Source organism: Chrysochloris asiatica, unplaced genomic scaffold, assembly GCF_000296735.1.
Source record: "Chrysochloris asiatica unplaced genomic scaffold, ChrAsi1.0 scaffold00041, whole genome shotgun sequence".
Lineage (NCBI taxonomy): Eukaryota > Metazoa > Chordata > Mammalia > Afrosoricida > Chrysochloridae > Chrysochloris > Chrysochloris asiatica.
The window spans coordinates 20,650,142-20,672,089 of NW_006408559.1; the positions used below are offsets into that span (position 1 = coordinate 20,650,142).

General features: G+C 45.0%; 1 protein-coding gene across 1 annotated transcript in view; it reads left to right on the plus strand.

Annotated features, from left to right (window-relative positions):
• Nucleotides 1-21,948, plus strand: part of CNTNAP2 (contactin associated protein-like 2) — a 1,478,157-nt gene that overhangs the window by 1,357,106 nt on the left and 99,103 nt on the right. Inside the window, exon 20 of the mRNA XM_006861289.1 lies at nt 13,704-13,931. Coding sequence (XP_006861351.1) covers nt 13,704-13,931 — 228 coding nt within the window. The remainder of the gene's footprint in view (nt 1-13,703; nt 13,932-21,948) is intronic.

The following is a 21,948-nucleotide window of genomic DNA, read 5'->3' on the forward strand; positions in this document are numbered from 1 at the left end:
GGGGGGAATAATGTTAAGATTGTTGGATGTCTTTTGAATCTTGGTTTCCCTCGCATACCACTATAAAATAGACACTCTAAGGGGAGAGAAGAGAATAGCCAGAAATATCACCATAGAAAGTTTGTGTGTCCGTCTTCTGTCTCTAACTGATTGGAATACCTAAAATGGAGCTACAATGTGCCCAGTGAAGGAGGCATCCTGCGGAGCCTCTGCACTACATAAGACCATAGGTGGAATCCTGAACCCCATCCAGAATCTTCTGAGGTGGGAAATTTCCACTTGAAAGGACAAGCAGACCAGCCTGGAACAGCTAGAATAACAGAAGATATTTGCTGAAAGAAAGACTGACAGGAAAAATACAAAACAATAACGGCAGTCTGACTGATTACTACAAGAACAAGCAAGTGGCTCACCCAGGAGACATCAAAGCAAGCGGTCAGGTCCCCTCAGGGCAAACCCCCTTCCAAGACTAAGACTCAATGGGAACACACGGGCAGACACGTGCTCTGACTGGTGACTGCATTGGTCACCGATAAGGGGAAGTGAGGGAAAAACAGCAATGAAGCTGCAAGCTAAGTCCAACCACATTCAATACACTACTGTGAACCTGGGTAGGGACCTGGCTGGCCAGCATTTGGCAAGACCTGGGGACTCCTGGGCCCAGAGTCAATGACATAGTCACAGAGGACTAAAGTGGAGAATGAAGCATCCAGCTGATAAGGAGAGAGGGCATATGCACAAGAACACCCACACTTACAGATAATACCCACTTGACCTGGCTTCAATGGCTAGATGATTAGAGCTCAACTAGAAGAAGGAAGAAAAGGGGAAAAAAAATAATCTGATACAATTTGATGAACTTGACCTACTCCTATGGATGCAGTAGCTCAAAAGAGGAACAAATCTTTACAGCAAGGATCATTCCCACCCCCCTCAATACACAGGGTAGACAGGGATGGGCAACTTGGACACTGGCTACCCAAAATGGGGGGTGGGAGGAGCTACAAAGGCAAGAAGTGATTAACTTAAAAGCTTTCAAGAGGGAGCCTAGATCCAGAGGGCACAGAGGAAGGTAGAATCACCACTGAGTAATATCCAATCTGTCTGGGCGGGGCTGATGAAAGGAGATGTGGATAGCACTCATGTGGTACAATAGTGAATAATTGTTATCAGGACTGACTGCAAGGGTTGGAAATGTAAAGGTAGACTTTTTGTAGCAAAAGGAGGGGAGTGGTTGACTTTGCAGTCCAGGAGCAAAGGTCCCTGGAACCATCAAAGGAGAAGAGTGGAGTGAGGGACCCTACCCAGAGAAACAGTGGTGCCAGAGATGGAGGCAGAGACGATGGAGTTACTGGGAACTTTAGACCCAGAGACGGAGAGGGGCTGTGTGCTGACGACCAGGGAGCAGGCTTGCAGTGTATACCCTTTGGTTGGTTGATGATGTATGGAGGAGATTGTAACCATGGCAATGTAAAGCTAATGTTCTCCCATATAAACTATCACATAATTCACAATAAAACAGTTTAAAAAATCAATCTCTATCTCTCTATCTACACATCCATCCATCTATCTATCTATCCATCCATCCATATAGATAGATATACATCCATCTATCTACCCATCCATCCATCTATCTATCTACCCATCCATCCATCTATCTACCCATCCATCCATCTCTCTATCTATCCGTCTATCTACCTATCTATCTATCTACCCATCTATCTATCTATAAATCTATCTACCCATCCATCCATCTCTATCTATCCATCCATCCATCCATCCATCCATCCATCCATCCATCTATCGATCAATCTATCTCTACCTCTATGTATACTACTCTGTTTCTTTAGAGAACCCTGACTGATCAAAGTTATTATTACTCCTGTTTTGGAATGAAGAAGCTAAGCTAACACAGGTTACACGTGTTAACCAAACCACATGTCTTTGTCAACTACAAATTGGGTTGGAACGGTAGGACTGGGGTACCAAGCCCAGTGTCCTTCCTCTGTGCACACTGGCATGGTACCCCTGAGGGTGTGCTGGTCAGACAGGCCTGGAAAGCCCCTTGTCCCTTGCCGTCATCGGTTCTGAGGACAGAAATCACGCTTATGAAGGAGCTGCTGAGGAGCAGGGCCACTGTCATTCCCAGTCCCTCTTCCAGGGAGGTCGGGGAAGGCCAGCCCAGCCTGACGCAGAGTAGCTTCCTGTGGCTGAGGAGTCCTCACTCTTCCCTCCGGCACCCTAGTGGCCCTGTGGCTGTGCCTCTCAGTCACTGTGTCCCAGCCCCTGGGGTCACTGAGGAAGACTGCTTTAAGGTCAGAGCTGATGGGTAAGCACTGTGGACAGCAGACACACCCACTCAGCCTGTCCTTCTCCTTCTATCCCATGCCTCAGGGCTGAGGGCAGGGCGAGGCCCCAAAGTCCTACATAATCTGTCTCCCCACTCTTCCTTCCCTCCCGGGACACTTTTGTGTGGTTGAGTGAGGAAACACACATGCAAACACACACCTCCTCACGTGTGCACATGTGCACACGGCACACAAACATCATGATACATGTGAACATGTATGCACATGGACACTACACACATGTGCACATACACTCACACATTACCAACACGCCCACTGCCACCACAATGAAACTTGTCGATATTGTTCATTCCGTTTTTAGAGGTGCTATGAATTCCTATGGGAGAAGGTGTTTTTTTTTTCACATTGGCATTGTTTAAGGAGTACACTTGGAGGCTAGCCAGTCTGCACCCAAAACACTTTCCTTTGAGTCCCTGCCTCGTCGGTGTCCTTCGTGCAGTCTGATGGTCCTGTGATAGATGTCATCTGAGTCAGCAGGAGTGGGCCAGGGAGGGCGGGAAACATCTGAGTGGAAGCAAGTCACCCAGGCAGGTTATCCCACCTCCACGTATGGATACGAGTGAGGGGCAGGTGCATTCGGGAGGGAAGACATCAGACAAGCTCCAGAGAAGTAACTTGTGTGAAGACAGAGCTGAGGAGCTGGTAGAGTCGGGGGGACACCAGGAGGAGGACAAGCAAGGGTGCCCCATCTTTCACCTTCTTTGGAGGTCAGCCCTGTGCTGGGAGAAAGAGAGGGGGCTTTCTCTCTCTTGCTGTGGCTCCCTGGGCAGTCAAGACCCAGAACTAATCCATGCTGATTGTACCAGTGTACAATTTAGTAGCATCCCAAAAATCAATGACCTTTACTTACTGGTCCCTGCTAGAACACTGTACTGCAGGAAATGTGTTCAACATTCCAAACACCCATGTGCATTGTAGTAGTCTTCACACCCAGCCTTCAAAAGACTGCCGGCCAACAGGTGGCCTTACCAAAACACATACTTAATCTAAAGTGTTCGCTATGTGGAAACAGTCTTTTCCATGTCAGTTCTTAAAACATTTCCAATTCTTTGTTAAATAAAGCAGCAGTGAAGGTCTTTGTAAATCCCATTTCAGTATTTTATTTACATTGTTGACCGGGCAGAGATGGCCAGAGTTGTGGAAAGAAAGCTGCAAGGTACAAAATGTTCACAATGTTTCACAGCCAGAGCCAAGCTGGGTTCCCAAAACAGAACACCACTGTTCCTTTACAGTTATTTTCGTCACTGGCATGCTGCGAGCACGCTGTGCCACTGTATGCGTTAAAGCACACACGAAACACAAATGACTCAAAATCTGTACCTAAAGAGCCCGGGTCTTGGAGTTAGGAAGATGTGAGTTGGAATAACTATGATGTGCATCTTTGCCCATCAGACAGGCCAAAATTGCCAAGCTTGAAATAGGGTAAGTTGGGAAGAATGTAGGAAAAGCCATTCTCATCCACTCCTCATGGAACTGGACATTTGAGCCATAAAGTGAGTTGTTTCGGATCAATTGCCTATTACCTAACCCACTGCCATCCGGTCGATGCTGGTTGATAGCAGCGTTGTAGGACAGTTGCCATGGTGACAGTCGTCTTTATGGGAGCAGAGTGGCTGGTGGGTTCAAACCACTGGCCTTTCTGTTAGCAGCCAAGCGCTTAATCATTGCTTCACTGGGATTCAAGATTTTTAAATATAGGTATTCACTTTAGCTCAGTAATCGTACTTAAAATGCTACCTGAAAGAAGTACATATTCACAGCATATTTAATGTTGGAAAGCAGCTAAATTATCTATTCACAGAGGAATTCTTATTTAACATTAGAGAGATAGAGGCTTGTTTAATCCCCTCAATCACTGCTCCCACTAAACAATGACTCCCCAACCCCCTCCCGCCCCCTGCTGTCTCAAACTCACTGCTGTCAAGTCATCCTAACCTTACCCAGACCATATAGGGCAGAGGAGAGTTGCTCCTGAGTGCTTCCCAGACTACAGGGCTTTATGGCAGCAGACAGCCTCATCTTCCTCCCACAGAGCGGCTGGTGGGTCTGAACCTCTGACCTTGTAGTTAGCAGCCAAGTGCCCCACTCTTGGCAACCTCTAATCTGCTCTTGCCAGTCTACATTTGCCTATTCTAGACACGCCATGACACAATGTTTCCCGGTCGGAGCACCTCGCAGGACTTCATTTCTCTTGATGGTTGTTGTTGGTGTTGTTGTTAGATCATGCTTAAAGAGATGGAGAAACGCACTGCAGACCGTTTATTCATTTGTCTTTTGATGGCCACTTAGTTGCTTCCACTTGTTGGCAGTTGTGAGTGGTGCTGGGATGGACGGTGTTGTAGTTGTTGTTGTTGTTGTTGTTCAGTGCAGTTGAGTCAGTTCCAACTCACAGCAACCCTGTCTAGGGTTTGCAAGGCTGTAATTCCTCATGGGAGCAGAAAGTCTCAACTTTCTCTCTTGGATCACCTGGTGAGCTCAAGCCGCCGAGAGTGCTTACCCTCTAATACATTCCACCACGCTCCTGAACATGGGTGTGTTGTTCTTATTAGGTACCATCCAGTCAGTTCCAACTCATAGCGACCCTGTTAATAACAGAACAAAACAAGCGAGGTCCTACTCCGCCTCACAATTCTTGTTACGTTTGAGCCCATTACCACTGCCACTGTGTCTACCCATCTCCGTAGAAATCCTCTTATTCACTGACACTACGCTTTACCAAGCACGATGTCCTTCTCCAGGGACTGGTTCCTCCTGATAACAGGTCCAAAGTATGACAGAGTCTCGACATCCTGGCTGTACTTCTCCCAACTCAGATTTGTTTGACCTTCTAACAGTCCATGGTACTTTCAATATTATTCTTCAACACAATCATTGAAATGCAGCCATTCTTCTATGATTTTCCTTATTCACTGTCCAATTTTAGTATACAAGGCCATGTATCTATGGTGAGTTGGTCAGGCACACCTTAGACCTCAAAGTGACAATATTCTGATGCTCTTCATACTGTTTTAATACTCAGTATTCTGGTGCTATGTGACAGTGGTTTTCAGTGGCTAGACATTTGGAAATGAGTCTGCCTTTCCTTCAGAGTCTTAGTCTGAAAGCTTAGCTGAAGCCTGTCCATCATGGTTGACCCTGCTGGTATGTAAAATGCCGATGGCATTGCTTTCCAGCATCCTAGCAACGTGAAAGCCACCACACTTTGACAAATTGACAGGCAAGTGGTGGATTTGACCCAGAGAATCCTTCAATATTACTAGTAAAGGCTTGAATTTTTTCTTCATTTCTTTCAGCTTGATAAATGTTGAGCGCATTCTTCCTTTTTGGTTTTCAAATTCCAGGTCTTTGCACATTTCATTATAATATTTGACTTTGTCTTCTCAAGCTGCCCTTTGAAATTTTCTGTTCAGCTCTTTTACCTCCTTATTTCTTCATTTACTTTGGCATCTCTATGCTGGAGAGCAAGTTTCAGAGTTCCTTCTGACATCCATTTTGGTCTTTTTTTCCTTTCCTGTCTTTTTCTTGTATTATGTTCTTGATGTCATCCTACAACTCTTTTGGTTTTCATTCATTAGTGTCTAATGCATCAATCTGTTCCTGAGATGGATGCTAAGTTATGGTGGGATAGACTCAAGGTTATGTTTTGACTCTCATGGGCTTGTTTTAGTTTTCTTCAGCATCAGCTGACCTCGCATATTAAGTAACTGAGAGTCTGTCCCACAGTCTGCCCCTGGCCTTGTTTTGGCTGATGATATAGAGCTCTTTCACCTTTCTATCCCACAGATGTAGTCAGTTTGATCCCTGTGTAGTATACCTAGAGCCATCCACATGTATAGTTGCCATTTATGTTGTAGTAAAGTATTTGCAAATTATTAAGCTGTTGGTCTTGCAAAATTGTATCATGCGATCACCAGAATCATTTCTGTCACCAAGACCATATATTCCAACTACTGACCCTTCCTCTTTGTCTCCATCTTTCATATTCCAATCACCAGTGATATCAATACATCTTGATTGCATGTTTGATCAATTTCAGACTGAAGAAGTTGGTAGAATTCTTCAATTTCGTCATCACTGGCTTTAGTGGTTGGTGTGTAAATTCGAATAATAATGGTTTTAACTGGTCTCTCTTGTAGGCATGTAGATATTATCCTATCACAGAGAGAGTATTGTGTTTCAAAATAGGTACTTAATTTTGAAGATTACTAGAACTTCTGGATTCAGAACCTGATTTCTCTGGAATGGTCACCTAGCTGTTTAATACTTTTTACCCAAATATGTACTTGAATTACTTGACTGAGTGCCATGTCAGACCCTTAATGCATTGCCTAGTCCTGAAGGCTATATATTCTAACAAAAGCAAAAGAAAGAGTCTTAAGAAATCTCACCACAGTGCCAAAACATGGTCACCCCACAAGCAAAACCGTCTTCAGGACAATTCTTTTAAATCCCAGAAGCAAAGTTAATGTGTCGACCCACTCTTGTTAACGTTTTCCACCGTAAAGCAGCAGCCAGTGTCTGAAGTAGCATTGGCGTTCAGACTATCTGAGGCCCGCGATGACCAAGCGTGTCTCATCGGGCCAAAATGTATGCTTCTGACTCCCACAACTGCACCACAAACAAGAAAAACAAGCTGAGATGGAAGACAGCATTCTGGAAGTCCTAAAGGGCTTCTGTTTATGCTCTGTCAGCTGCTTATTGGGGTATTGGTTAGCCAGCTTCCTCTGGACCCAAATCTAATGGAAGAGGAGGTGCTTAGTAAAGCAGCAGGAAACATCTAACCTTAAAACTCCAGTTAGAAATGCCATCCTTACCAGTCACTCTCAGATCCCCTTCTCTGCACCATGGAGAACCGCCTACAAGCCCCATTTCTGGGTCCCTCTCCTGATCACCTGGGAAAGGTTCATTCCAGCTAGGACCGTGGGAGGAGCCTGAACCCACATCTTCTTTTCCTGCATGAATCTCCACTTGGCAGGAACTCTGAAATGAGAGTCACCTTCCATATACACAGCATGACATCCAGCCAGTGGTAAAGTGGCTGGGGGCTGGCTTCCAAAGGCTCTGGCCCAAGTCTGTCGCCACATCTATGGTCCTCTGCTCAGCACCACCACACGTAGGAGAGAATGCAGTTTCCGCTACTTTTCTCCTGGGACAAACGTGATCTGCCCATCGTGATCTGCCCTTGAGAGTGCACATTTGCTACGGTGGTGTTACTCATGAGTGAAAAGCCTTAACGTGTTTGATGAAGAGCGAATGTGGTCCTGACGATGTGTCCTGTGAGCCTATGACCTCATCACATGTCTAAAACAGCCTGTAGATTGCCTCATGGTTGAAGTCATTCTTTCTATCAATGCTTTATTTCCATTTTTCTAAATGATTGAGATAAGCAAGTTTCTGTGGGCCCCTTTGACGTCTCCCCTGCTAAAGTCATCGCTTCCCTGCTCCAGGGTAACATGCCACGATTGTTCTTGAGGAGTTTTGTTCTTCCTACGGATGCCCCCTTAGGCCACCTTGAAACTCACGTGTAAGGTCATCTTTCTTCTGAAATCTGTCTTTGTCAGGCCTTGAGCTCCCATGAGAACATTTCAGCCCTGCCTATCTCTTAAAAAACAAAACAAAATGCTTGCCGTTGAGTCAGCGCTGGCTCTTGGAGACCCCTTGTGTACCGTGTAGACCTGTGCACTACAGGGTCTTCAGTGACTGGGTTTCCAAGGTGTCCCCGGGTGGACTCAGATCTCCAGCCTTTTGATTAGTACTCAACTACTGCTGACGTTGAGACTGAGATCAAAGTGAGGAGGCTCCTTGGATGCCAGTTTCAGGTCACAGCATTAACAGTGACACCTGGTTCCCTTCTGGACAGAGATATGTCCTCACCGCCCCTGAGATGCCTATTCTCTCACTCTGTCATGGGATTGGAAATAAATTCTCAGAAAGCTCGTCCGATTTATTCCCAAATAAAGTGTGAAATAATTCAAAAGCCAAATGTTGTCTGGTAAGGGCATGTTTGATGATCAGACCTGTGGAAACATTATTCATTGAAAACATCTTACCTAATCAGAAGGAAAAGACATACAAGCACAAGGGAGAAGGGACCACAGATAGTCTGGGAAAGCATGAAGGGCCCACTGAGCTGGTTTATTGGTGAATCTGCTTCATCCTGCCCCTTGTATCTGACGTTGTGTCTTCCCACTTTTGACTTCATAATCTCAACCACACCCATCAGCCTCAAGATCCTAAATGAAACTGTTGTTATTTAGTGCCATCGAGCCAGTTCTAGTTTATAGCGACCCTGTGTAGGACCTCCCAGGAGCAGCCAACCTTGTGGCTAGCAGTCCAGTGTTTACAGCCTCTCTCCCAGACTCCTAAATTACATTAGTGAGTCCTGTTTTATGCAGTTGCCAAGCACAAGAACTAACTTTTTAAAACATTTTGTGATTACGTTCACTAAACCAGCTTGTCATTGGAAGTTTCTCTTTCTGTTGCCATGGGAGGGCTTGCCTGGTCTGTTTCTCTGATTCTCAGGAGACAAACCAGTGAAACTCCAGCAGCTTTTGTACACAAACACCTCCTCAGATGGGTCAGCCCCCGTGAGAATAAAGTGGGTCACATGATTCAACTTCTCCGTTCTTGGTCACCGTATCACCAGACCCAACAGCGTCGTTCGTTTGCAGACTTTTCCTTACACCTTGAGACCAGAGGGTGAAAATAAGAAATTAGAAATAAGTGATTATGTTAAATTTCCACCCAAACTTTGGAGGAGATGAGATGGCAATAGGCGAGGAATGTTATGGCTAAAAAGATGCATTCATTTTGTGAACTGTGTGTGGAGCAGAAACAAGGAAAGCAAAAAGGCCAGTAAGTGGGACAGGCAGAGCCACTGTCAAAGCGGTGTCCTCGGATGCACAGTGCATCTTTGCAGGGTTTCCTGAACCCTGAGAACAGCACACACCTTGTGGAGTCTGTGTATCAGCCCCCTCATGTCTGAGGGCAAGTCAGGGGGCAGACCCTTGCACCAGCTGGGGCATAACAGGTAACTAGGGGCAGATGCTTCCAGAAAGTCACTTTAAGATGTTCCAGAAAGTACGTGTGTGTGTGTGTTCATCATACACACATAATGTTTGTAACACACAATGTCTACACATGCACACACTATAAGTACACTGTTTATACATATAAACAAAATGTTTATGCACACAAAGTTTATATATGCACAACGTCCATACATGCACAAACTGTTTATACATGCAATGTACACATGTTATACACACACAAAGTTCATGTGTAAACAATGTTTATACATACAATGTTTATACATGCACACACTAGACACACACACTTTATACATATGCACATACAATGATTGTACACACAATGTTTATACATACAATGTTTATACTTACACACATACGGTGTTGATACATGCACATATATGTTTATATATACACAATATGTATACACACAATGTTGACACAGACATAGTTTAGGGGGCTAGCACATTTTATGAAAATTTATTTTCTGAAAAACCACATTGAGGATGACTTTATAAGTACTGTAGTATTGGTGTGTGCTATCCAGTCAGTTCCAACTCACAGCAACCCTGTATAGAGTTTCCAAGGCTAGAAATCTTTACGAGAGCAGAAAGCCTCATGTTTCTCCTTCAGAATGACAGATGGGCTCAAACCACGGGACTTGTGGTTCGCAGTCCAGTGTTTATCCCAGGGAGCCACTGTGCTCCTTTTATGTGTCTAGATAGATAGGTACAGATGCTAGTGGAAAGCCTTTTGCAAGTATGTTTATTTCAACTTAGAATGAAGATTTCATATAACAATATATACATCTACAAATTTGGTGGGAGAAAACGAGAGGATGCTTCAAGAATCGATAAAGTGGGGAAATTTTCTACTATAAGAAGAAAATATTAAAGGTTTTATTTGTCAGCTTTGTAATGAAATATTGTTTTCATTGATGTAGAGGGGAAAGAGTCTGAAATGCTCCACAATGTTAATTTCCCCAGACAAATACAAAACATTTGGTGTGAAGACTCCAAGAAGGTTTTCGAGGTGGCAGGGGCACAGAGTGTCCAGTAACTCAGAGCTGTGCACGGATATTCTGGGAAGGGAGGGAGCCTAGAGCTCTTTTCTTCTCCTTCATTTCTCTCTCCCCTTTTTCCCTTCCTTCCTCCTCTCTCCCTCCTTTCCACCAAAAGGTAGACACTGTAAGTAACTCCGCTGACAACCTCACTGGCCACAAACTCTGGATAATTCATAATTCATAAACTTGGACTTCTTTTCTCCAAAATATGCTAATTGCCAATTATTTCTTGCTATTTTTAATATGAATCTTTACTTTTTGCTTCTTTTTTTTTGGAGAAGTAGCCCTTGAGAAACCATAGATGGTGATAAAATATATCATCATCAAGTTTCCTGTTTCTTTTGAGGAGGTGGGTTTTCCTTATCCATTGTCTGCCTTCCACGTGTATCTGAAGCCATTGAAAATCCCATGATTGGGTCAGGCACACCTTAGTACTCAAGGTGACACCTTTGCCCTTTAACACATTTGAGCAGCAGATTTGTCCAGTGCAAATACATCATTTGATTTCTTGACTGCTGCTTCCATGAGCATTGATTGTGGATGCAAGTAAAATGAAATCCTTGACACGTCAATCTGTTTTATTTATTATGACGTTGTTTATTGGTTCAGTAGTGAGGATTTGTATTGTCTTTACATTGAGTTGCAATCTGTAATAGCAGCTGTATTCTTTGAGCTTCATCAGCAAGTTCCTCAGGTCCGCTTGACTTTCAGCAAGCAAGGTTTACACCTTCTGTATATCACAGGTTGTTGATGAGCCTTCCCCAGATCCTGAAGCCATGTTCTTCTTCATATAATATAACTTCCCCGATTATTTGCTCAGCAATAGATTAAACAAATATGCTGAAAGGATACATCCCTGTAGCCCTGAAAAAAATGAATTTGGTCAGACTGGTTCATGATACCATTCATTCATTCAACAAATGAGTATTAATTGCCTAATATATTCTCCAACTATGCTAGATGCTAGAGATAGAAAACCAAATAGAATATGCAGTGTTGGCCTCTGGAACGCATGGTCTTGATGAGTACCCATGTACATATATACCACCTTTAGTAAGTGACTTTGAGAAAGCCTTACAGGAGTGGGAAACAAATTTTCCATGGGTTGCATTCTGTTGTTGTTGTTGTTGTTGTTGTTAAGTGCAATCAAGTCGGTTCTGACCCACAGTGACCCTGTATAGGTTTTCTGAGGAGTGGCTTAGTGAGGTTGAACCACCAACCTTGCAGTTCAAACTGGCCTTGCTGTCCAGTGCACTAGCCCACAGCACCAAACCGGGTTTGATCAAATATAGCAGGCTAATTTTTAAGTTAATAATTTGATATGGCCCATGAATGACATGATACATTTTGGCAGAATAGAGATTCCTACCCTAGTTTGGAGTCCTGGTGCGGTGCTGTGGGTTAATGCGCTGAACTGCAAGATCGATTTGAACCACAAGGTTGGCTTTTCAAGCTCACCAGTCACTCCTCAGAAACCCTACACAGGGTCACTATGAGTCAGAACTGACTAGACAGCCCTTAGCAAAGCAACAACAACAGCAAGCCCAGTTTAGGATTGCTTCATGTTTATTTCATGTGGGAGTGGCTGTTTACATCCTGTTCTCACCCATGTAGCCATGGTCAGTACAAAACAAATTCAGGGGTCTCCACCAAACCAGGACACAGTCCAGGGCCAGCAGGTGCAGACTCCAGGCCTAGGAGGAGCCAGGTGGTCTAAGCTTGACCCTCCCAACCCTCTGCTGGCTGTTGTTAGGGGCCATCAGTTGGTTCTGGCACATAGCCCGTGATGACCATGGAAGGCCACCTCGTCCTGGTCCATTGTCACAACTGCTGTGATGTTGCAGCCACTGTGCCAGTCATTTCATGGAGGGTCTTCCTGTCTCTCACTGACCCTCCACTTACCGACCATGAGGTCCTCCTCGAGGGGCAAGAAATCTTAGGTCTCACTTCTAAGGGACATTCTGGATGAGTGGATGAATGGATAAATACATAATGTTGTTGTTGTTAAGTGACATCAAGTCAATTATGACCCATAGCGATTCAGTTTAGGGTTTCCAAGGAGCAGCTGGTGAGCTTGAACCACTGACCTTGCAGTTCAAACGACTTTGCAGTTTGATGCATTAGCCCACAGCACCACACCAGGACTCCAGATACATAATAGTCCATGGTAATTACACGCTTGCATCTTAATAGTACATGGTCATAACGGGCTCGCACACCAGAGCCCCGGGAGTCCAAGGTAGTAACATGCCTGCTCAGAGCTGAATGCAAACGGGGCACAGCTGACAGAGCACAGTGCCCACAGGGGCGATGCCCAAATCCTAGGAGCAGAGCTCCCCAAATGCATGCAGCGCTTTTCTGGGTGAGTCACCACACCACTGTTGGTGATAGTGGTGGTCTTGGTCAGAGAATTCAGCAGGAGGAATCTGCCGACCCTGAGGCTGGCCCAGGGCTGTGTCTCCCTTCGAGTTGTTTCAGCTTTGTGCCTTGTCCATCTTAGTGGAGGGTCTTGGGAGTTCAGAACCTGGCAGCCAGGAAGGGCAGCGGATGCTTTGGAGAAAGTAAAGCATTTGTTTACAGAGATGGAGAAGAGAAGGAAGTCCACAGGAACGATGTGGAAAGTGTTGTCTGTTTGCTCTTATTCATTAATATTACACATTTTCATATTCTGTCATAGTCTTACATTTTGTGTTCATTTTGATGAAATAAGGTCTTTGAAGGCTTTCCTAGGCTGCTGGAGTTCAGGGGCACGGCTGGGCAGAACTGTGCTGTCTGCAGGTCTGCAGGCAGAAGTCAGGAATCTGGGCTTTGGCAGGCCCGTGCTCTCAGCTCCTGTGGCCCCAGGTTCTTGGCTTGTAGCTGCATCACTCATTCCACCTCTGCCTCGTTGTCACAGGGCCATCGCCATCTGTCGCTCTGTCTTCATGCAGCATTGTCTTCTCTGACTTCTCCTCATATTCACCAGACATAATGAGCTCAAGGCCACCCTAAGAACCGCAGCTACTTAGCTGGTGACATGTGCAAAGACCTATCTCTAAACAAGGCCACGTTCGTGGGCACAGGGCTAGAACTTGAGCATTCACAACAAGAACCATGTGAGCAGATACCTGCCCTAGCCTGACCCCATGCCCGGGGCCAGCGTTTGCCCGGGGCCAGCTCCTCAGAGGGGTTGCCATGCCAACTGTCCACCCATGTTGACTGTCATTTCTCATCACTTTTCCTTCTCCCCTTTTCTGTCCACAGACGTCGGTGCATTTTTCGAGGAGGGAATGTGGCTTCGGTATAACTTCCAGTCCGCGGGGACCGGTGCCAGAGATCCAGGCCGTACTGAGGGCGAGCAGCAGAGCCCAGCCCCCGACCTGGCCCTGGAGCAACTCAGCTTCAGCTTCAGCACATCCAAGGCGCCCTGCATTCTGCTCTACGTCAGCTCGCACACCACCGACTTCATGGCCGTGCTCCTCAAGCCCACTGGTGAGCCTCGCAGAGTCTGCATTCAGGGATCAAGCTCGTCCCCACTGGAACCCAGCTCCCCACATGAAGGCCAAGGGAACCACTCTGGTTTGGCAGCTTCATAGCAACACGTTATGTCGTAACGCTGACGAAGCTTGTCGTGTGTTCTACAGGAACACAAGCTGATTCTGTGGTATAGTTGGAAGTGAACTTGGTAATTTAAGGGTCCTGGGCTGCTGACGGAAAGAAAGATGGGCAGTCTGCTTCCATATCTGAAGCAGATGTCCAGCCTCAGAAACCTCAAGGAGCAGGTCCACTCAATCCTATAGGCTCCCTGTGAGTCGGAACTGACACCATGGCAGTGAGTTTAGGGTTTGGGGTCTTTTGTTTGGGTGGTGCCTATGGTTAAGCAAGCTCCACTGCTAATCAAAAGGCTGGCAGTTCAAACCCACCCAGAGACTCCTCAGAAGACAGTCATGCTGACCTGCTTATGAAAGGTCACAGCTTTGACGACTTGAAGGAACGCATTTCTCTGTACCCATGGGACCACCATGAGTCAGAACTGCCACAGTAGCAGCTGCTTTGATTTTATTTCTAATTTAATGAATTGGTATTTATAATCATAACTCTTTGTTCCTACCAGATAACTAAATTCATTGGTATACTAAGTAAAGATGGGCTTTGAAGTAGTAAAGTTACTCTGATGCACATCAGTAAATTACCAAGACTGATACCATATCAGTAGATTCTACAGAACATTCGGACGTTAAGTAAAACGAGAATCAAAGGCACCGTCTTCATTTGTCCAACATGCTTATAACAGGAAAACCACAAGAGGGTAGATTTCAAAAACAAAGCTATTCTCTCGCAGTCTGTTGTTGTTGTTGTTGTTGTTGTTGTTAAGTGCATTGAGTCAGTTCCCACTCATAGCGACCCTCTCTAGGGTTTCTGAGGAGCCACTGGTGAGCTTGAACCACCAACCTCGTGGTTCAAATCAACTTTGTGGTCCAGCGTTTCTCCCGCAGCACCACACCAGAACACCTCAACGGTCCAGGAGGCTGCAAGTGCGAATTCAGGGGCAGAGTTTCTCTTTGGTCAGCTCTAGATGAAGCTCTCTGCTGACTTTCTGCTCCAGGGAGATCTTCATTTAGCTAGACATCTCTCTTCCCCCAATCTTTGTTTGCTTTCCTCTCTTTTTATCTCTTATAAAAGATTATATCAAGACATCCTACACGAATTCTACCTCCTTACATAACAGAAAGCTCATTTCCCAATGGGGTCATAGCCATCAGCATTTACTGTTGTTGTTGTGAAGTGCTGTCCAGTCAGTTCTGACTCACAGGGACCCTGTAAAGGGTTTCCAAGGCTATACATCCTAGCAGGAGCAGAAAGTCTCGTCTTTCTCCTGAGAAGCAGCTAGTGGACTCAAACTGCTAACCTTGGGGTTACCAGTCTAGTGCTTATCGTACAGAGAGCCACAAGCATCAATGTTAGGATTTATAACACATATTTTGGGGAACAATTCAATCCTGAACAAATGTTTTCCTGAATACTAGCAGAATTTTATATTCACAAAATATATCCCTGGCATATCATTCAGCCCATTGCTGATGACTGAATTCCAACACATGGCAAATCCATGTGTGTCCAAAGAGAAACGTGCTTTGTACGGTTTTTAATGGCTACTTTTTCTGAAGTAGATCGATAGACTTTTCTTCCGGAGTGCTCTGGATGGATTTAGCGAGCAGATGAAAGTGTTAGCCATTTGTGCCACAAAGACGCCCCATCCCTGGCATGCAGACATGGTTCTTGGTTGCTGTTCAGTTGGTTCTGACTCATAGCACCCCATATACAACAGAGCGAAACCCTAGTCAGTTCTGCACCATCCTCACAGGTGTGGCTACGTTTGAGCCCATTGTTGGAACCACTGTGTCACTCCCTTTCATTACGTGTCTTCTGCTTTTTCCATGACCCCATACTTTACCAATCATGATGTCCTTCTCCAGGCACTGATCCCTCCTGATACCATGCCCAAAAGATATGAGATGAAGTCTCACCATCCTTGCTTCTCAGAGAACATTCTGGCTGTACTTCTTCCAAGACACATTTGTTCGTTCTTCTGGTGGTTCATGGTATAGTCAATGTTCTTCACCAACACCATCACCCAAAGGCATCAGTTCTTCTACGATCCTCCTTATATGTCCACACACATGGGAGGTGATTGGAAATACCATGGCTTGGATCAGGAGTACCTCAGTCTTCACAGTGACATCTTTGCTTTTTAACACTTTCAAGAGGTCTTTTGCAGCAGATTTGCCCAATGCAATATGTCATTTGATTTCCCCACTGCTCTTCCATATACGTTGATTGTGGATCGAAGTCAAATGTAATCCTTGACAACTTCAATCTTTTCTTCATTTATCATGATGTTATTTATTGGTCCAGTTGTGGAGATTTTTGTTTTCTTCACGTTGAGGTGTAATCCGTACTGAAGGCTTTGATCTTCATCAGTAAGTGCTTCAAGTCCTCTTTGTTTTCAGCAATCGACGTTGTTTCATCTGCATATTGCAGGTTGTTCCTCCAATCCTGACACTGTGTTGTTCTTCCGATAGTCTAGTTTCTAGAATTATTTACTCAGCATAAGTATAAAGAATACAACTTTGACACAACAAATTTCTTGATTTTAAACCACACAATATCCCCTGTTCTGTTGCACAGTTAAATGTTCTGGAATTCCCATTCTTTGCAACACTGTCCATAGTTTGTTATGATCAACACAGTCAAATGTCTTTGCATAGTCATTAAAACACAGGTAAGCATCTTCCTGCTATTCTCTCCTTCCAACCAAGATCCGTCTGACATCAGCAATGATATCCCTCATTCCACATCCTCTTCGGAATCTGGCTTAAACTTCTGTCAGTTTCTTGTCAGTGTACTGTTACAACCAATTTTTAATTATCTTCAACAAAACATTACTTGCATGTGACATTAATAATATTGTTCAGTAACTTCCATATTCTGTTGGGTCACCTTTCTGTATAATGGGCACAATATGGATCTCTTCCATCAATTTTCCAGATAGCTATCTCCCGGATTTCTGCGACTAGACAAGTGAGTGCTTCCAGTGTTGTATTCAGTTGTTGAACCATCTCAATGGATTTTCTGTCCATCCCTGTAGCCTTGATTTTTGCCAATGACCAGTGCACCATGAACTTCAATACACTGCTTGTTGATCATATGCTGCCTCTTGAAATGATTGAACATCACTGCTTTGTAATACAGTGACTCTGTATTCCTCCCATCATCTTTTGGAGTCGTTCAATATCTTGCCTACATAATTCTGCAATATTGTAATTCCAGGCTTGAATTTTTTCTTCAACTCAAGAAATGCCCAGCATAGTCTTCTCTGTTGGTTGTCCAACTCCAGGTCTTTGCACATTTCATTATAATATTTACTTTGTGTTCTTGAGCCTCCCTTTGAAATCTCTGTCCAGCAACTTTATTTCTTCATTGCTTCCTTTCACTCTAGCTAGACTCAAGAGCAAGTTTCAGAGTCTCTCCTGACGTTCACTTTGGCCTTTTCTTTCCTTCCCGCCTCTTTAATGACCTTTTGCTTTCTTCATGGATGATGTCTTTGAAATCATCTTACAAAATCATTTAATCTTTGCCTTTTTACGAAGATGGCAACAAAAGCAAAGAAGGAAGCCCATGTCCCTCTCAAAACTGAAGCCAAAGCAAAGGCATTGAAGGTCAAGAAGGTGGAGCTGAAAGGCATCCACAGCCAAACACACAGAAAAGAAGGCAGAGCTGAAAGGTGTCCACAGTCACACACACAAAAAAGAAGGCAGAGCTGAAAGGTGTCCACAGTCACACACACAAAAAAGAAGAAGATCCACAGGTCACCCACCCTCCAGTGGCTCAAGACTCTGAGACTCCCAAGGCAGCCCAAATATCCTCGGAAGAGTGCCTCCAGGAGAAACAAGCTTGACCACTATGCCATCATCCCTCTGACTACTGAGTCAGCCATGAAGAAGACTGGAGATAATAACCCACTTGTGTTTATTGTGGAGGTCAAGGCCAACAAGCACCTGATCAAGCAGGCTGTGAAGGAACGCTATGACATTGACGTAGCCAAGGTCAACACGTGATGGAGAAAAGAATGCGTATGTTCAACTGGCTCCTAACTAGGGTGCTTTGGATGTTGCCAACAAAATTGAGGTCATCTAAACTGAGTACAGCCGGCTAATTCTAAATATAGATTTTTTTCAATACATTAAAAAAAAAAAAAAAAGTAGCTCAAAAGAGGGAACAAATCCTTACAGCAAGGATCATTCTCACCTCCTCCATATACAGAGTAGACAGGGATGGGCAACTTGGACATTGGCTACCCAAAATGGGGGGCTACAAAGGCAAGAAGTGACTGGCTTACAAGCTTTCAAGAGGGAACCCCTAGATTCAGAGGGCGTGAAGGAAGGTAGAATCTCCACTGAGTAGTATACAATCTGTCTAGGCGGGGCTGATGAAATGAAACGTGGATGGGTCTCTTGTGATACAATAGTGAATAATTGTTGTCAAAACCACTTTGATGGTTGGAAATGTAAAGGTAGACGTTTTGTAGCAAGGAGGGGAGTGATTAACTCTTCTGCCTAGGAGCAGAGGTCCCTGGGACCATCAAGGGAGAAGAGAGGAGAGCGGGACCCTACCCAGAGAAGCAGTGATGCCTGAAATGGAGGCAGAGATGATGATGTGGAGCGATGGAGCAGTTGAAGACTTTAGACACAGAGAGGGAGAGCGACTGTGTGCTGACGACCCGGGGGTAGGCAGGCTTGCAGGGTATACCCTTTGATTGGTTGATGATGCATGGAGGGGATTGTAACCATGGCAATGAAAAGATATACCAAAAAAAAAAGATATTTGATCTTCGATCATTAGTGTTCAATATACCACATCTGTTATTGAGATGATTTCTAAATTCAGGAGGAATATACAAGGGATGTTTAAAAAGATTGCAGGGAAATGTCATTATCTTTTCATTCCTCATACTCAAGGTCATATTTCAACTGTCATGGATTTGTTTGAATTTTCATCACCTTCAACTTGAACTTGCATATGAACAATTAACCATCTGTGTACCACAATGGGGCCTGGCCTTGTTCTGACTGATGGTACTGACCTTCTCCATCGCATCTTTTCAGATGTAGTCAATTTGATTTCTGGCATAGGGTTGCTTAAAGCCATGGTGTATCTACACTTGATTCCAAAATTTCCAGTGGGAAGTGGAGAATGAGAATCTGTATAAATGGTAACCCTGGTGAGAATATATGTCCTCAAACTGCTGCAGAAAATTAGGCTTTTTTCCCATGGAACTACTGTGGCACTGCAGGTTAATGCTCTGGACTGCAAGGTCAGCCATTCAAGCTCACTAGCCACTATACAGAGTCAGTATGAGTTGGAACCAACTCGACGGCACTTAACAACAACAAAGTTAGAAAGAAGTTGAGGAATTTATCAAGTTTAAGCACCAATAAGAACTATGTCAATATCAGAGAAAAACCTAGAAAGTCTCCACTTAATATCTGGACAGCTACAAAGTCAACATATTGAAAACCAACCGCCTTGTCACTGTTCTCCATGACTCCCCTAGACCCTCTCCTTCTGGTTCTGCTGTTGGCCCTCTTGGACACTCTGTGTTGAGTGTCTGGCATCTCCCGTGAATGCTCTATCCCCCACCCCCACCCTTGCAGTCTGCCCAGTCAAGCATGTCCTTCAAAGTCTGCTGTCGTTGACTTCAAGTGTATTCCCTGGCCTTCCACCCTGCTGCCTTTGTTCTGGACAGATGTCTTCTAGCCCAGCACTCCCAGATATCATTCCTGTTACGACACAAAAGGAAGTAACTGTTGGATGGCACCTGGGTATACGTATCTGATGTGTTTTGAGCCACCAGTATGATCCCAGCAACCCTTGCCTCCCATGGGTCAGCTCTGGTACCCCACTGCCCATTTTGGAAGCTGGAAAGTTCCATTCCAACCCACCTTCCTGCTTCCTTCACTCCCTCCTCAACGGACCCACCACACTCAGGCTCCTGCACACACAGCATTCATACTGAACCATCCATGGTGCCCCTACGAACAGCAGAAGAAACCCCTCACTCTAAAGTCCTCCAGTCAGACCCCGTAGGCAATGGGGGCAATAGTAGGATTGTGGTATATAGCTAGGCTGTCTAAGATGGATGCTGCCTCTGCCATTTGCAGCTGTGTAAGATCTTGGTTGGCCCATTGCCCCTCCATGTCTCCCTTTCCTCTTCTGGAGAAGAGAGTTGCCCTTGTCTGGTGCTAGGAGACGTAAGTGCGTTCTCCACGTGAGTCACCTGTGGGACGCTGTGTTGCACGTTAGTGGTCATTGCTACCCAGAGCCACGGGCTGACTGCTTTTCCCTATGCATTCAGCATTCCCTACTCTTCATTTTGGGCTTCCAGCCCTCAGCCTGGATACAGTGCAGCGTCCTCAGGTCTGACCTGCCCTTCCCAGCTCAACGTAAACAATCTCACACTGGTTCAGAGCATCATCTGTTTGACCTTGGGTGCACTGTGTCATTATCCATGTTTGTTATAAATATGCCCCGTCTTTCCATGAGGTGAAACGCTCCCAGCATGATGCCTCTTGCCTACACTAGGTGCTCAGTAATGCACGGAGGGGATATGTCTGTTAGGATTGTCATGTGCCACAGCCAACATAGGATGCCATGTGCTGCCTCTGCTCAGGAGACGAACAGAGCACACACGTGTGAAGAATGGTTCTCTCCAATAATATTTTACTGTAAAGGAAAAATATTCATATTCTGCCCACCATCACTTAATGACTCCTGTCGCTATAATTCAAAAGGAGTAAATATATCATTTACATTTAATTATTCATGAATATTGTCGTGACTGTGTATAGAGCTTCACTATATGAGTGTAGAGTTCCAACTCATCTTTTTTCTCACAGTAAATAATTTCTGTTAGTTTTAAGTGAAGCAGTTGTGGAAATCTAAAATCATATGTACCACATCCCAGAAAGTCAGAAACTAGAAGGATACAACCAAAACAACTTAGTGCTGAGTTTTGTAGACCTGGGGATGATGCGGGGACCAGGGACGAAGAGGAATGGGCTGTTGGTTTAATCCATCAGACATGTAGGTCTCCAGGGCAGGGCCACTCTGTGTCCACAGACCAAGACACAGCACCTGGCCCACCCAGGGGATCGGGCTGCCTGTAGGTATTAGACGTGGACCTGTCAGACAGCCCCAAGTCCGACATCAGGGAGTTGAGTCCAGCAATGCTTGGCTTGGGCCCCTAGTAATGTATCCTGAAGAGACAAATCAAAGAATGGCAAACTGTATTGTTATTGTTAAGTGTGTCGAGTTGGTTCTGACTCCTAGCGGCACTGTATAATGTTTCTGAGGGGCAGCTGGTGGGTTTGAACTGTCTATCTGTGGTTAACAGTCCATTGCTTATCCTCCAACACCGCACCAGGTCGCTCGCTGTACATTTAAGAAAAGTGGCTGCAATGATTCTGATGCCAAATCAGCAGCAGCAAAGCGGAGAGGAGAGGAGAACAGCTCCCCACCTGTGTCTTCTGCCCGCTCTTGCTAAAATGATTCTGAGTGCTCTTTGAGTAAACCTTGAGTGGGGAGAGAATTGTCTCAGGAAGAGGGAGAGCCGTTCTAAGGTCCTGGAGTAGAAACAACAATGCTATGCTCTAGGAAGTGCATCCTAGGTCACCTGGGTGTAGACAGAAAAAGGTGGCTTGGCATGACTGGAATCCAATCAGAAGGTCTGAAGAGAATGGGACCATGACCCTATGAGCAGCTAGGAGCGGGCCCAAGAAATAATCAAATATGCAACAATCTCTGCTTTCTAAGGAAAACATTGGGAAGGAGCAGCGGAGACTCAGGTAACCATCCATAAATTCATTCAACTGATACTTATTAAGTACTTACTATGCACACTTAATTGTACTCATGAGAAATCTGTACCTGGACCAAGAAGCAGTTGTTC